This window comes from Euphorbia lathyris, chromosome 3 (assembly GCF_963576675.1).
Source record: "Euphorbia lathyris chromosome 3, ddEupLath1.1, whole genome shotgun sequence".
Lineage (NCBI taxonomy): Eukaryota > Viridiplantae > Streptophyta > Magnoliopsida > Malpighiales > Euphorbiaceae > Euphorbia > Euphorbia lathyris.
This window is the reverse complement of record NC_088912.1, coordinates 38,607,905-38,625,327: the sequence shown is the minus strand read 5'-3', so window position 1 is coordinate 38,625,327 and position 17,423 is coordinate 38,607,905. Positions and strand designations below refer to the sequence as shown.

General features: G+C 33.9%; 2 protein-coding genes across 2 annotated transcripts; both read right to left on the bottom strand.

The window, feature by feature from the left end:
* Positions 1-316: 316 nt before the first annotated feature.
* LOC136223078 (zinc finger CCCH domain-containing protein 24) lies at positions 317-9,802 on the bottom strand. Its single transcript, XM_066010872.1, has 14 exons — positions 9,181-9,802; positions 8,260-8,352; positions 7,908-8,171; positions 7,738-7,810; positions 7,427-7,559; positions 7,182-7,335; positions 6,943-7,026; positions 6,613-6,735; positions 2,533-2,706; positions 2,309-2,443; positions 2,004-2,099; positions 1,389-1,724; positions 1,178-1,221; positions 317-1,089 (listed from the first exon to the last, which is right to left on the bottom strand). Exons 1-14 carry the CDS (start codon positions 9,748-9,750, stop codon positions 843-845), a joined length of 2,526 nt encoding a protein of 841 aa, XP_065866944.1. The 5' UTR covers positions 9,751-9,802; the 3' UTR covers positions 317-842.
* Positions 9,803-14,314: 4,512 nt separating this feature from the next.
* On the bottom strand, positions 14,315-17,423 carry LOC136223509 (probable E3 ubiquitin-protein ligase LOG2). Its single transcript, XM_066011542.1, has 3 exons — positions 16,762-17,423; positions 15,260-15,758; positions 14,315-14,834 (listed from the first exon to the last, which is right to left on the bottom strand). The coding sequence occupies exons 1-3, from the start codon at positions 17,139-17,141 to the stop codon at positions 14,706-14,708; spliced, it is 1,008 nt and encodes a 335-aa protein (XP_065867614.1). The 5' UTR covers positions 17,142-17,423; the 3' UTR covers positions 14,315-14,705.

Here is a 17,423-nt window from a genome sequence, read left to right as displayed (position 1 = left end):
AAAGTTATTTAGAATATTAGTAGTTCTTAAAATATGTCATTTTTGAAGTCGTCAATGGTGATTTTAATATTATCAATCGAAAAAATCCTTATTTTACTAAAGTTGAAAACCTCAATCCTCATTTTGACAAAAAGTAAAGCACAGTCCTTTATCTGAAAATTAGTGAAACCACATGGGTTTTATTTGAAGTTTACCCTTAATTTTATCTCTATGATTATTGAGGAACACCGTACTAAACCTAGCATACAAACTCATCTGATATTGCCCTTCCCTACCCTAATAACCATAAGCTTAAAATTGTAGATAAGAAAGCAAATACTAAGAAATCGTATTTCATCGATAGACAGACAAAAATAAGTAAACAAAATGCATCATTACATTTAGGTTAGTTTGATAAAGTAGAAAATGGAAGACATTCAAGTTTATCTCATGAAATGGAAAGGGATAAATTCTGCATCCAAACAAAACCGAAGTTGGAAAAGGTAGGCTTAATATAAACATTCAGCTTTGAGCCTTTGAGAAAGTCAAAGAATTAGGCTTCATTCGTATTCCCCCCACTTCTAGCCCAACTTGAGCATATCAAGTTAAAATTCTCTCATGAAAGACAATTTTCTTATGATCCCAACTTGCATAAACAGTGGAAGGTGGCAGCTTTCTCCATTTGGGGATACTTTATGAATGGAAAATTTCCTAAATTTAACTAACACAACAATCATTGACCAACTGAAAATAAACAATAAATAAACTATAAGTTATTCTATCAAAATTTAAATGACTCAAGAGCCTCGTTTCATGTAGTTTCTCCCCAATCAACTATTCAATATGCGAGACAACCTGTGTATTTACCGCTCGAGGAGCATCACCATTTCGCAGTGAGCTGTATGCGGGAAAAGATCAACAGCCATAGCTTTTACAGGTCTAAATGCCTCTGAACTTGGCATAGACTTGGCTCTATGCCGTGCCAAACCAGCATTACTCATTTTCCTCCATCCTCTGTTATTCTTAGTCCCTTGCTCTATTTGCTCCGGTGATGGTGTGCATAGCTCGATAGCATTAGCCACTAAGGTTTCAGGATTGCACGAAATATAACTACAAAACACCAACAAACCTTAGTCAGTACAACATTCAATAATAAATTTTATAAAAGTATTAGTGAAAGCTGAGCATTAGAACTTACACAAGACGCCGTAGACGTGAATGGGTTCTCAGAGCTTTAATCACCTGCATTTTCATAATAACAGCCACACAATACACTTTAGCCTGTGAATTGAGCATAGCTTATGGTTGTCCATTTTTAAAGATTAAAATAAATGAGTTCTACAATTTCGATGTTTTCGAAAATATGATACAATGAATTACAGCATAATAGGAGGAATTTGAATACTTACAACGGGGTGAAGCCCATTACGGGGAGGGTCAACAATAGCAACAACATTTTTAAACTGGAAAGCAGATGAACTCTTATCTACTGAGGCACAATTACTCTGTAATTGGTTTTGTTGTTCTTGTGCATCATTTTCAGCACAGCCAGAGGCATCTTCCCTATTGTCAAGTTCACGGTCTGAGCTCTCTTTAGTTTCTGACACAATATCCAAGCTAGTATCTTTGTCTTCTTCATCAATTTTACTTTCCTTGTTACTATCTTCACAAGCATTTGACACTTCATCCTGTTTCTGAGCTCCATTTAAGTACTCCTTCAACAATGATGCCATCACGGTCTCTGCCTTTTATGACAACATTGGCAATATAAATAAATGTGGGAAAGAGTCCTTAACTAAGTCCCAAGAATAAATTTGTAAAAGTGTAACAACACAAAGCAACATAAGTTCTTTTCCCTAAATTGAGGCTATCATAAAAGGAAGTTCAGAAAATATTTTGTCATCATAATTTCTTTTTTTTTCTTCTTTTTTTAGAGGGGATATCTCATTTAGGTCCTAGTCATCTGTGGCATTATCTAATTTGTATTACATTTAACCATGAAGAAGAAGGAACCAAATTCTTACCTTTGCACAAACAAATCGACAGTTCTTTATGTCATTAATTTCAGCATTACGGTGAGCATCTGAAACTGCAGAAGCGTTCATTTCAATGCCAACAACCTAGAGATATTTCAAAAAGAGAAGCTCAAATCAATTACCAAAGGAGATGGGGCAAATAAGTGCTCTTGCTCTTATAGAGAGAGTGTGTGTGTGCGTGTTTGTTTGTATCCTATTAAATATAATTACATAGTATGAGCAGAATGTTAAATGCCCATTTGTAAGAATAACCAAAAGTAAGAATATTGACAAAAGGGACAGATCAGCACTACCATTCCAACTCGATGGGCCAAAGTTAGTCCAATAGTGCCAGTTCCACAGCATATATCAAATAGTAACGTATCAGGACCCAAATCAGCCCAGTCTCCAGCAAGTGAATATAGTTTCTCTGCAGCAAGTGTGTTCACCTGTAGTATGATTGCAGATATAAAATGTCCAACAATACTAGCAAAAGTTTCAAATTGAGCAAGATAGATATGTTTCCTTAGATGTTGACCTGGAAAAAAGCTGTTGGTGATATTGAGAAGCGCAGATTGTTGATACGATCGTGAATTCGTGCTTCACCAACATTACCTGTTGTGTTCATTTCAGAGCAACTTTCTGCATTTGAAAGGGGTAAAATGCGCAACGGAGCATCAGCTGGTGCAACATTTGATATTCCTTGGTGATTCTACAATACCAACCACAAACATCAAAACCAAAAAGAAAAAAAGGAACCTAGCAGAACCCAAATTAGGCCAATATGAAAAGGAAGAGGTACAATATTACACCTGAGCAGATAATGCAAGATCATCAATTCACCAAGTAAATAAATTGAAACAGAATTCAGATGGGAAACAACATACACACATATGAATGATGTAATTTATTCCAAAAGTTACAGCAGATCAAATACCAAACCTATGAAGTAGCAGTTTATATTCTTAATCTACCCTGAGAGTGACACCTAGATGTTATCTAAATGTGCATCCTGAAATTTTCAAATTTTTTTGTACCAGTAGCGGTAAAACGTTGTTGTCGTGTGACCAAGAGGTCACGGGTTCGAGTCTTAGGAGCGGCCTCTTGCCAAATAAATTGGCAGGGGAAACTCAGCGGGGACGCGTAGTGCGACCGGGCCGCCCTTTAGCCATAGTTTTGAAAGGCGTTTACCTGGGTCGCCTGAGGCAAGAGGCGATACTTCCAGTGCTTACTGCACTGGAAGGTGGGTAAAATACGAGAGGCGGCTGCCTGACCACCACAGGCGAGATTGTATTTCAGGCGGTGGATTAGTTTTTTTAGCCTCTGTTCAGTAAAAAATAATAATAAAAATGTGTTTTTAGGTTAAAACATCAGTAGGTTACAAATAGAAAAGAAGAAAGGACTCTCTCGACTCGACAGAAACATCAGCCTCTGTTCTTCATCTGCTTCAGCAGCCTCTGCAACCGCGCGGCCGGCCAACCACTACCGATCTACTTCATTGCACTCAAGGTACTGTTCTTTTTTACCTCTCTGCTCGTCTTTCTTCTACTCTTCTCCTTCTGCCCAATTTTCTACTCTTCTACTTTCTTCCCTTTTTTATTTTTCTGTTATTAATTTATTACTGGTGCAACTGTTTTGCTGCACAATTTTTGGGATTTTTATCATAAAGAACAGAAACTGTATGAAAGTTATGCTGATGCTACTGTTATTATTTTTCTATTATTATTACTTATGCTACTGTTACGTTTATGAAAGTTTATGGAGGTTATAAGTTTATGAAAGTGTGTGAAACTGTATGAAAGTGTATGAAACAGTAGCTTACTAGTGTCTAATTTTCCAAAATTTGCAGGCTTGTGCACATGAGTATTAGTAATTCTAATACATCCAAAGCGACAACAAGAATGGATCCTAGTTGGAAGCATGTGCACGAGCACAAGGCAGGGAATTCAAATGATGATGTTTGATATGTTATTAGGAATTGGGATTTTATTATTAGACTAGAAGTTTTATTTTGTTTTACAAATTTAGAAGTTAAATTAGTCAATTTGAGTTATGGTTTTATTTTCTGTGTATTTTTGTAATTTGGTTGTCTCGCCCGATATCTTTCCCTTATCACCAAGGCTCGCCTTTCGCCTTTAAAAACTATGCCAGTACCACTATTATGGGTACACTTTTATGCTGTAAAAAAATTCAGAATCAACTCTATTTCAAAGCGATGGTTTGTTTTAAGCCTTGCTAGTCCAGATACTATTAATCAAGAATAAGTTGTCATACTGGTCCTACAAATCAAGTGCCAATGAGCTTACATGATCAGGACCCAAATCCTTGTCGCCTTTTGTCAAAGAACCATTCAACCCAAAAACTTAAGCTGATAGGTACAGATACAAACTCACTCTACCTTGTGCACAAATTTCAGTAATAAATGAGGCAGTTAGGACTCGAACCCTAAACTTTTTGATCTAGGAGGAGATGATACCATGTCAAAGAACCATACAATCCAAAAGCTTAAGCTGATAGATAAGGTTCCAAGAACAATTATTATCTCTTGACACCTTTGTATATATATTATGGATCACATGAAATTGTGAAGGCATGCTCCTCAAAATTCTGCTTTCTCCCCTCTCCTCTACAGACTGTCCCAAAATTCCCATTCATCTTAGTTTGTTTCCATATTAGAGGTCCTTATCAGATTTTTTATTTTATTTTGTCGGGGTGGGGGGAATGAAGGCACAAAAGAACTGGCTGCTACGTAAATGCAAATATTGCCTGACTATCTTGGAGAGTTCCTTAGAGCAGGATTTACATCTCACAGCCTTCAAGTAAGCTTATGGCAATGAATTGATAAACCTAATTTGTTAGAAGACCTAAAATCTTGATTTATTATCAAAGCAACCATTAGACAAAGGAAAATATGACAAACAACCAAAGGTATTGAAGTGGTAATTGAAAATAATGGAGTATATCGAGAAAGGACAAAAATTAGAAAACACAAAGAAGATTATTAGGGAGGCAGAGATTATCATTAACAATTGAATGTGGTTTCTTAAGAAAGGAGGCTCTTTTTTATAGGGAGAGGTAGAAGGTTGAGAAGAGAGGAAAGAAACTAGGGAAAAGTACAAAAAAAAATGCTTGTGGTTTGTTCAATTTGCAAATAGAGGTATGTGGTTTAAAAGTTCGCAAATAGAAGTCTGTGGTATGTTTTCTTTACAAAACAAAGTATTTCAAATTACATTGTTAAGTTTACAACCAATAGTTTTTTTATCTTAAAAATAAAATTATTCTTACACATCGACAAAATACAGCCCCCAAAATATAGCTCCTTAAATCGAAATCATATGGTAGACATTTTACGTTTTTTACTAATTTGACAATTTATGAACTAAATTGATTAAGTTCATTTGACATAGCTGCAATTCGATTTTGGGGTCTACGTTTTGTCAATATGTAAATGTAATTTAAAAATAAAAATAAAAATGCTCTTGATTGTATTCAGAAGTTAACAATTTAATCAAAATACTTTTTTTTATAAAAAAACAGGGTAAATTACACCCATGGCCACTAAACTTTACCCATTTAACATTATGGCCACTGAACTTCAATTCTTAACAGTATGGCCACTGAACTTTAAACTTTTTAACACCAGTGGTCACTCAACGCCTCAAAACGACCGTCCACAGCCTAAAAATAAAAAATCCAAAGCTTTAATGATATTCTAAGAAACTTTAATTCTTGAAAATTTTCGTTTAGAGGTCATTTAGGTGTTGTTTTGTTAGGAGAGAGAGAGAATTTTTAGAGAGAGAAAGCTCCAAAAAATGTGATTTTGGAAAATTAAAAATGTGATTTCATGGTAAATGTCGTTCTGAACAATTTTAATTCTTGAATATTTTCATTTTGAGGTCGTTAAAGGTCCTTAACGGTCACTTTACAGAGTTAGTTAAAATTGAGTGGCCACAGTTCAGTGGCCATACCGTTAACAATTGAAGTTCATTGGCCACAATGTTAAAATGGGTAAAGTTGAGTGGCCATGGGTGTAATTTACCCTAAAAAAACATACCACATATCTCTATTTGCAAACTTTTAAACCACGTACCTCTGTTTGCAAATAAGGCAAACCACATGCATTTTTTTTGTATTTTGCCCAAGAAACTAAGCATACTAAGCCAAAGTTCTTCCTTAAGTTTGACTGCATTTGTGTTCGAATGGAGATTTTTAAGGGAACTTGTCATTTCAAAACCTTATAACTTATATTCAAGACAACTACTTAGGTCTAACAAAATACTTGCTAACACATCCAGCACTTGATTAAAACATATTTAGAACAACATTGTATAAACAGTATAATTTTCAGGACTACAAAGAATCATTACCCCTTTTATCTATGTTCTTTCAGTTGATTTATTTATGTTTGGAGAGAGAGACAGACTTTTCATCACCAAGCTGATTTTTGGTAGATGAAATTAATATTGATTGGTATATATTAAGGTAATTTTAACTATGGATCAAAGGTTGAACACCTATCTATATTCTTCTCTTAAAACGCCATATATAGACGAAGCCATTATTATTGATTTTGCATTTTTAATACAATAGAAAACCATGAACATAATAAAGCTTATACCTGAAGAACCAAAACATTTAAGGGCAAAGGTGGAGAATTTGCTGCAGCTCCAGAAGTAAATGCCTGAGCCAACCTCTCAAGTTCACTGTTTATTAATTCATCAGCAAAGCCAGCCAAAGAGACCTACGTAATTGGGAGCGAAAATTATAAATTAAAGACCAAAGTTCAATCCAAAAAGTATAGTTGTTTCCTAATCTTTCCAAGTTCTAGTAAATGAAGAAAACTCATGTGTAAGCTCTTGGTTATTTATAAAATTAGACCAAAATGGTGTCTCTATTACTTATCAATATATGCAATAAGCAAAGCCCCTTATTAATCTCTAGAACAAACCTGAACCATAAGCATGACCTCTGATATGTTAAGATCACAGTTTTCAACATCAGCATCTGTCCCTGGCGACCTTCCTTCTCGGACCTTATATTAAAAGATGAAATGCTAAATAAGAAGAGGGAACTTATTTTCAAGTAAATAGTGCCAGATAAGGAAGAAAAAGATCATGGCAAAAGAGAGCAACAATCCCCAGTAAGATTTCCATCACTTAGAGACAATGACAATTGACAACTACATACCGTTAACTGGCGCCAGAACCCAGTATTGTTAAATCTGTTCCAAATAGGCAAGGTTGATTGTTGCAAATATTCCTGAAAAATTAGAGCATACTTGCAAGCAACAGTAGAAACATTGGGGCAGTTCACAGGTTCTTGTACAGCAGTTACACCATCTCTGAATAAGTTATTTTAGGTTTTCAGGATTGTGAGAAATCTCCCTAACTTAAAAATAAATAAATAAATAAGAAGCCCAAGTGACTAAGTACCTAAAATTTCCTAGCATAAACCCAACAATAGGTTTTCCCTGAAGAGAATATCCAACTGAAAACTCGCATTTGTTACGGTATCCATTCACAAGCGGTGATTCAAGTATTCCTTCAAGTTCGCATGCAAGACCACCTGCAAGATTCAAAATGATGTATTACAGAACGGCAACATATTCATTAACAAGGACACACAAACATAGAAAAATATGCAAAAATTTCAATTAAAATCTGAGTCTCATAATTGCATGGAATCCTCCCTCAGGGAAAAAAAGATATCTATCTTAAAATGATAAATCAAATTTAGAAGTCACCTATTTCCCGAGACTTGAGAACCCATTCTGGCAATGAAACACCATTTGGACACGCTTTACGTGCATTTCTAGTCTGCATGAAAATGTATCAAGTCATTTTGCTGAGATGACATAACATAAAACATGGTATTTGAGAAGAAAAGTGTAAATACAACAGAAGTGGTTGTTACAAGTTTCTTTAGCATTTGCATGATCGAGTTTTTCTTGTGTTCCAATTGATCTTCATAAAGCATATGAGCAAGTGGAGTCACTACATCACGGGCACATTTTGCCTTGGAATTTTCATCATTTGCATCACCACCCTCAGTTCTATCAAACGAAGATCCCGTTTTTTGGGGGAGAGCCATGGCTGATTTTATGTTATTGTCATACGATCGGGGGATCACATCAGCAACCTTTATTTTCTTGTTCCCAACAGACTTTCCTTCCAGCTCCTATTAAAATTCAAATTTACACAGTACATGGGAGATCAATGCAAATTCATGAAGTTCGCATCCTGAAGTATATGAAACAGAGGGATACCTCACTTGCACTTTTCAGCTGGTCTGAGCTTTCAAATGTCACAAAACCAACAGTCATGCCTCTCTTTTTCTTTGCCAATTTGAACTGAACATCCTGATAACACATACGACCATCTGTTAACAATTAACAAGAGCTCACTGTCTAAAACTAGAATCTGAATTTCCTTCTATAAAGATTGAACACTTGCAACAATCAACAAAACAGACAACAAAATAGAATATTGAATTCACAAATCCCATAAGATTGCATAAACAATGAGATTACAGGTAACCATTGGAAAAACTCCAGGATCCTTTTTGGTTTTGAAAAGAAAAAAAAAAATAGTAGTGAGGAACTTCTCTTTCTTAATTCTTGGGTTCAAGAATTCCTAATTAACTGACTGCCTTCCAAGCAAACTAGTAATCATAAAAAGGAGAAAAGAAAGAAAAAAAAAAGTAGCACAAGATATATGATAAACATGGCTCGTGAGATTATCCTTTACCTTCTGCAGAAGGTAACTACATATTTTGCTGGTTTATGTGCAGAACACAAAACTTTAGATATCAGATAAGAGAGACACATGATTAATATCGATAACTCAATAACCACCCAAAACCCTCCTAATATGAACTTCCATAAATGCATATCCCACTCTGCAATGGTCCTCTCAACTTTCCTTCACCTGCTTTAATATTCTACATATATGTGTGTAAGAATTACAAGGTCAAAATGAAAGAACATTTACACAAATTAAGGTCAACCAACCTTTCACTAATCTAGTGCATTTGCAATAAGAACCTTTCATTTCACTGTTGGAAAGAAAACAACATATAGCTTTGGTATTGCTAAACTAAAAAACACTCAACAACCACCAAAAACAGAACTGAAATTCAATGTTGGCAGTCATTATAAAGAATAATACTAAGAAAAGAAGACACCTACTTGCTCACTGAGAAATTTCTTCAAGTTGTCTGTAACCCACTTCCTAGGAAGATGCACCAAGCACTTGCTAAGCGCAGGATCCAAACACCCACCTTCACCACCATCAGCATCATCAACTATCATTTCGGTCATCATTATCTCTTTCTCCTCTTCCTCTGCCTTATCTTGAGAATTATCACCATTCTTCTCTAACTTGATGGCTTTCTTGGCACGGCCCGATGTAGGGTCCCAAGTATTATCCGGCCGCTGCCGGAGCTCTTCTTCTCCGTGGGCATACTTACAATCACTGCCATGGCTGCAGGACCCAGAGTTCCGCCTGAAATATGAACAGAGGGAGGTTTTATGGTATAGGTTAAGTGAAGGGTCAGTTTTGGGTTCAGTGACTGGTTGTAGTGGCTCTTCGTCTTCCTCTCGCTTTCGCTTATCACCTAGGTTAGTGCCATTGTTGGTATCACGAGCGGGAGATGATTGTTCATTGGAGGATTGAATTTGAGATGAATCGTGGGAAGGCATTGGCTCAGGGTTTAGGGTTTGAGATGAAGCAAGTTGGTTATTCGGAGATGATGCCATGTCTTTAGCTTGGAGGTAGTTTTTATGTAGACAACTGAAGTTGGTTATATACTTTTGTTCACTTTTCGTATCAATTTTCGGGGCAGTACACGCACTAGTCTTCCCCAAATTTTGGGTCGTGCAAACAAATTAAATTACCTAAATCTTCTTTTTTATATTTTTAGAAGAAAATTAAATGTTTCAATCATACAAAAAGAAAAAAAAAAAAAGTTAAAGTACATCTTCGTATAAATAAATAGTTAATTTACAAAAAATATATGTGACTAACTTCAATTTATATCTTCAATTTTATAGACCGTGATAGATCAATAATAAACAATGCTTTAATTATTTTTAGATAACAGTACCAAACAAAACAAAGAATTGACTTAGCTGATGTTTCATATAAATGCTGACAAAATAAGCATTGAATTTTAAGTGTTGAAACTATTAAATGATGCTTCGAAAAAAAACTATATAAAAAAAGAAACTATTAGATGGTTTGTTAAATACTAAAAATAAGTAATAAAAATAAAAATATTAATTGATAGTGTTTAGCTTGAAATTTTAAGTTAAATATTTTTCTTTATCAAAATAAGTGATTTTTAATTTAATTAAATAATTTAAGTGGTAGAGAAATAATTGTTATCAAATACACTTAAATCAAATAAGTGTTTAATATTTTAATTTAAATGATTTCATAGGTAATCAAACGGTACTTTATTTACCGGTTAAACTCGAAAGAAAATTGGATAACATAATTTGATGGATAACAAATGTGACATATTAGGAGTTGGAAAAAGGAAACGAAAACATTGGGGGTACTGTTTGTGGTGACAACGCTATCACTATTAGCCATGAGAATCCATCGAATATGATGTAGAGAAAATGGATACATAGTTGTTAGACTTTTTGGATTTTGATACCATAAAACAATTTGGTCCCGAGTGATTTGCTTTGTTGAGATAACTTGAGCTTATTATTTTTATTGTGATGTTGTTACAACATAATGTATTTTGAATTTAAAGTAATCCAACACTAATTCAATTACTACAATAAACACAATGAACTATGTTAAATATACTTATCAATATATGCATGTTTTATCTTGGTGAATTTTGGTGACACCATATTAAAACTATGTGTGAAACCTTGGTGAATTTTTGTGAAACTTAGTAAAATCTTGGTGAAATTTATGAAATTCTAATGAAACTAGGTGAAATCTTGATGAAACTCCATGAAATATTGGTGAAACCTTGGAGACACTTTATTAAACCTTGGCAAAACATGATGAAACTATTGCGGAACTTTGTGAAATATTGGTGAGCTTTGTGAAACTTTGATGAAACTTAGTAAAACCTTGGTGGAACATAGTGAAACTCTATGGAACCTTGGTAAACTCAATGAAATCTGAGTGAAATGAAACTTTGGTGAAACTAGGTGAAACTTTGTCAAGTATTAGTGAACCCAGTGATATTATATGGAACCTTGGTGAAACTCTATAAAATTTAATGAAACTCTGTGAAAAAGGGTGAAACCTTAGAAGTGAAACATTGGTGAAATTAGTATAGCACCCTTATTATTAAAAAAAAAAGGTATTCGACAACCTTTTTTTTAGTATTAGTTTTTGGCCCGTGCGATGCACGAATTCATCTTAACATATAAATATTAACAAAAATATAATCTAATAATTACAATTAATGATATAAAGATGCTATATAAATTAAATATTATTATTTTATTTTCACATTTACTTTAAATAATCTTTTTATATATAAATATAATAATATAATTAAAATGAATATATTATATTATATTTTTTATCAGTAAAAAATGAGGAAGTGACACCTCAGCTTCATTGTTACTGTTTTATAATATATACAGATAGATTTCAAGAATGACTTTTATAATTTACTGATATTAATTAAAGAGATAACTTATGTGTTTGGGAAAATAAGAATAAAGTCCAATTTTAGCATTTTTTATAGAACCTCCAAAAATAAAATGGTATATTATAAACATGTCCGTCGAAGCCCCTTTTGACGGAGAAGAGATAGAGTAGGCACCTCGAATCAAGCTTTTATCGCGACATGCTATGCGCTCGCATAAATTGTACAAAAAGTGAAGGCATCTACTGACCCAACTGTGATGGTCAAAAACATCAAGAGATCCTTATTTTTTTCATAAAATACCTCTAATCAATTATTTTACGATATTAAACTTCTAATCAATTTTCGATATCAATTGTTATTAATAATAATTTGTCATGATTATATTCCGTATCATGACGAAATTATTAATTTTTTAAAAACTTTAAGTAATTTCTAATCTTCAGTTTTTTTTTATTTATTGATTATATTTTTTTTCTAATAGAATTATTTGTGTTATAGTTTTGATATGTTAAATTTTACAAAACTTAACTTTTACCACTTAATATAACAGAAAAGAATTATATTTCATCAACGTTTTCTAAAGTCATTTTCAAAGATTTAAAGTACTATTTGACATCTGACCTATAAAAAATATTAGTACTTGCATTTTTACCTATAATTTGATAATATTTATTTCCTTACATATCAAAGAAAATGTGAACCAATTCGGATAAAACTATCACAAAACAACGGAACCGAAAATTATAAAATAAATGGTACAATATGTGTACTCATGTGTAATTTTTACACATTTGGATTTTATTTACCACCTATTTTGTAAGTTATTACATATTTCGATTTTATTTTTCACATTTTCTATAACATGCTATGATCAAAAGCTCAATTTCTCTATGTATGATAATTTTGTCAAAATTGGTTCACGTTTTATTGATTTTGATATATCACCGAGTAAATACTATCAAATATTATCAAAACATGGGTCAGAATGCAAACACCAATATTTTGATAGGTTATGAACTAAATCATCAAATCGTCAACAAGATGAATAAATGGAACCAAAAACCAAACAGAACTTTGACTCGTCACGTCTGAGGACATCATATCAACCAAAGCATTCAACTACATTGGAGATTTATGAGCCATCTCCTCACAGTTGCAGTGCGAGTTGAACCCGAACTTTCGAATACTCAACCTGGAGTATCATGAAACAAAACTCTAGGAATTAACTCAAGTTCCAAGTATCATGAAACAAAACTCTAGGAAATAACTCAAGTCCCAGCAAGTCGCCCCTAATAGGGGTTTGAAACGCGCTATTTGCTTGCATTCCCTTGCAAAAAACATGGGAGATTCTGTTTGACTTTTCAAGTTAACAAGTGATTTTAGCAGAGAAACCGTAGAAGAAGTTTTTGCATCTTCCAACCCCATATCCAAAATAACCCTTTGTAGGAATTTATCATCATTCATGATGTCTTTGGTGAGCACTCTTCGTTATCCGTACCAAAACTATCACAAACAATAGAGGTGCTAGGGGTACGGCTAAGAGCATTCTAAGAGCATCCCTAGTGGTTGTTTTCTCTTTGTTATTTTATATAAAGCTTTGTTATTAACCACTATAGTTGTTGTTATCTCGGTGTTATTTCATTTAGTAAGTTACCAATCCTAGTAACAAACCTTTATCAATATTATATTGATAATAAGCCTTGAATGGCTCAAAGCTACACTTCCCAACACTACATATTAATACTTTACTAATATCATATATAGAAAATATACATATTCTTTCATATAAAATTGGTAACTTTGTTTATGCTTTAAAATATTAAAAAACTATTTATATTACAATACCGTAAAAAAAACATTTTATATTACAAACAAAAATATCAAAAAAGTACATGAAAAAAAAATATATAACCAATTATTTTCTTAAAAAAATACATAATCAAATATTAATTAATTATTTTGTTATGATATTTTTTATGGAAATTTTAATAAGTATTGAAAAAATAATTTTGTTGAGTAAAAATTATTAATTATATATTAATTGAGTTAATGTATAGTGTTTTATGACAAGTGGGTCCCATAAAAATTGAAAGTAAGAGAGTATTATAATGATATGTTGTTTGTATGTTGTGTTTTTGCACATGTTATGTTGTTTGTATATTATGTTGTGTTTTTGCACATGTGGCAAATGGAAGTAACAAAAACTTGTTCCTTCTCTCTAATGCTTAAGTCATTGAAGGTAGGATTTATACACACCTCGAGGCTCTCTTAGCCCTTCATTTTACAGGATAGAACTTCACCTCTCAGTGGTGATTAATGTCCCAATAAAAAGCTACCACATACACTACCTCCTTAACACAAATGCATGTCTTACATCCATCGACTATCGGCCACAATCAGAATCCCATCCATCAACTATCGGCCACAATCCGAATCCCACACCATACAGTAAAATTGCATCAAAATACAATTCATACAATAATATCTTTAATAAAAGATTACCAAAATCTTGAATTGTAATGCATTTTCAAATCTCAAAAGACTAGACAACTTTCTAATTTTGAAAAGGGGGGAAAAGAAACTACTTTCTAAATTTACCCATTATGACAACTTCAACTTTCGACTATGGAAATTTTAATTATTTTTTGATTTAATTAGGGAAAGTAAAAATGATACTCATATCAACATATACATTGAGCAAAATCAGGAAGGAACCATAGCATATATATGTTGTTGAAAATCCAAGACCATTGTATGATTTTAACTGTTTCTAACCAACTTCAAGTTGGATCCTTCTTCAGCATAAGGATTGACCAAAATTAGGCAGGCAAACCAGGAAACAAAAAAGCTCAAACTTTTCTTTACAATGAATACAAGGTTCTGAAGCCAAAAGAGCAGCTCATAAGAACATAAATATATTATATATAAACAAAACCATTGGTTACACTATTTACGTGTTGCGAATTCTGGCCATGAAGAATCACAATGTGGGGGAAAAGTGTACTTAAATCTTCATACCTCGTTTTCTGTCCAAGGAGTGATGATATGGAAATACAAACTAAAGATATCATCAAGTTTATGGAATCAATTTGATACTTCATCATCAGCACCATCCTTCACCTTAATTTCGAGGAGCCGCTCAATTAGTTGTCTACAGATGGGGCATCGATTTGTTTGACACCGCAAGACCTTGGCGCATGAACTGCACATACACTGCATCCACAGGCAGATATAAAATCATATTAGCAGTCATCTAACGACTGTAAATGCTACAGAACAACATCGAGCACATAATTAACAAAGTTAATTATCAGTAACTCCATTCATAACTTGGTTAGGAAGGACAGAAGAAATGTGAGAACATTTGTTAATCTTCCCATCACCAATATAAGCCATGTAGATTGAATTGTGATCCCAATCAAGCATGTCACATATTATTAACAATTGAAGCTCAAGAGACTTGAGATTATTTTATTATCTAAATTTTATTGGTAACACAGCTCCAAAACAACAATAACCACCTTATTTCTAGAGTATTTGGTATTTACCAACTGGTTTTATTGGTAAAACAGCTCCAGATATTCTTAAAACGAAAATAGTGGTAAAAAAGAGTAGGAAGGATTCCGATCAGTAATTACCATGTGCCGGCATGGTAGAACAGTAGTATCTTGTGGTTCGGATAAACATATCACACATTCTTTTCCAGAATCATTCTCATCCGATTCAACTTCAACAGAATTTCCAATCCCGTATATCTCCTGCAGTTCATATCTTGTTCCACTCACCCATAGTATCTGTTTCATCACTCTGACCATGTATTTATCATTCTCTTTTTTATCAAACACAGCCAAGGTTATCTGAGAATTTCCAGTTGAAGTCACTTCCGATCCATCATTATTCGATGGCTGAGCCTCACTATGCGAGTCGGCTTTCACCATGAGAGGGTAAACCCCATCAATTTCCTCCTTCAACTCCGATTCCTGAAACATTGAAAAATCAATCCCGGTACCAGAAGGTTGTCTAAACTTCTGGCCAAGACCTTGCTCAAAAGAGATAGCCACTGGTTGAAGCATGTTTTCTTTTGTTGCCACTAAGTTACAATCTACACCTTCTTTAGCGAAAAAGGCAACTGTAATGCTGCCACAGGGAAAAGAAGTAAAGAGCAAAAATAAAATCAGAATTAAATTTATAGCTCATCTAATTCTCATTCCATTCATTCAAATAAATAACAATATAGATTATAGTGTCAGATAAAAGATCAAAGGGATGGTGAACCAAGTAAAACACACTGCCACGCTGCTTAATTTTCTAAGAGAAGAACTTCCATGGAACAGGGAAAAGCAGGCTCCTTTTTTTATATATATAGTTTATCCAATTAATCGGTTGAAGAATAGCCAGTAACCCTGTAGGTAGATACTCTCAATTAAATTTTACTGCATTTGACTCAAGATCTCTAACTTTGCGGCTAGAAGCCCTTTAACCACTCGAGCAAACCTTAAAACCTTAATTGCTTCAAGTAAGCTCTTCTAAATCATTCAGAAATTATAGTATCACCCCATGAAGATGAATTATTCACAACAATAAGCCCTTGTTTGGGAGGAAATTAATGGAGATAAATGAGAGTAATGGAAAGTTAAATATCACATTACCATTGTTTGAGAGTTGTTTTTGGAGAGTAGAGGAAGGTTAACAGAAGTAAATTTACTTCCTTTAGACTCCAAACTCTAACCTTCAATTGTTCACAAAATTTATTTCTGGAGACTAAATTTAACCTTCCTTAGAACTTCCAAACCAAGTTAAACTTTTAACTCTCATTTCAATTCTATAAATTCTCAAACAAAGTTAATTTTTAACTTTCATTTCCATGGCTCTCCTTTCCTTCCCATAACCTCCTTTTAAGTCTCAACCTCATTAACCTCAAAGGCTAAAGTATGGAAATTTATGCCTCGAAACAAACACCATGACGAATTTGGGACCATCTCATTCCAAACAAACACAACACCAAATAAAAACATGCCACGAGTTACTCAAGTTTTTCCTCAATTTCAAGATCGAAGCTAAACTAGCAAAAACAACTAGCCAAATATAAAACAGCAATTGAGCAAAAACAAAATAAAAGATAACTTTACAGGAAATTTACCTTCCGGGGGCAGTGGCATCAAAAGTGAAGGAGACAAGGAACTTTCCAGGACTTCGATCATCCTCTTCAACCCTAAGACTATCTTTTTTAATATTAACATCATTCCTAATGGTAACAGCCTTTTGATGCTCGACGGGATGGGGAAGCGGAGGAGCATCAGAGCAAGAAGGATAACGATGAAAATTATGAGGAAGTGGGACAAAGGGAGCAGGATGTGGAGAGTAAAAACCAGGAGGGTACTGATGGTAATGGTAAGGCAAATTAGGGTTAGGATACTGAGAAGGAGCAGCGAAGGCGTATTGACTAGTGGTGATTTGGGGGTGAGAGGGGGCGGTTTGCCGGTGATGATGCCGACGGCTACTGCTGGATGAATTTCCCATTTAGGAAGAAGATTCAGAAAGGGGAAATTGGGGGTTTTTGAAATCTGAATATGGAAATGGATTAAAGTTAAACCAAATCCATATTCAGAAAAACAAAAGCAGCGCTAATTACAAGGAGAGGGAAGAAGCAGTTGGGATGGGATAGAATGGTGGTGGTTGCCACCCGAAACAGAGCTGTTCAAAACGACATGTCGTATTTTTGTCAAATTTGAGATTTTGAGACCTGCGCACACGCGTCCTTATCTTCATACCTTTCTGCAATTTTCTTTCGCCACATAACTT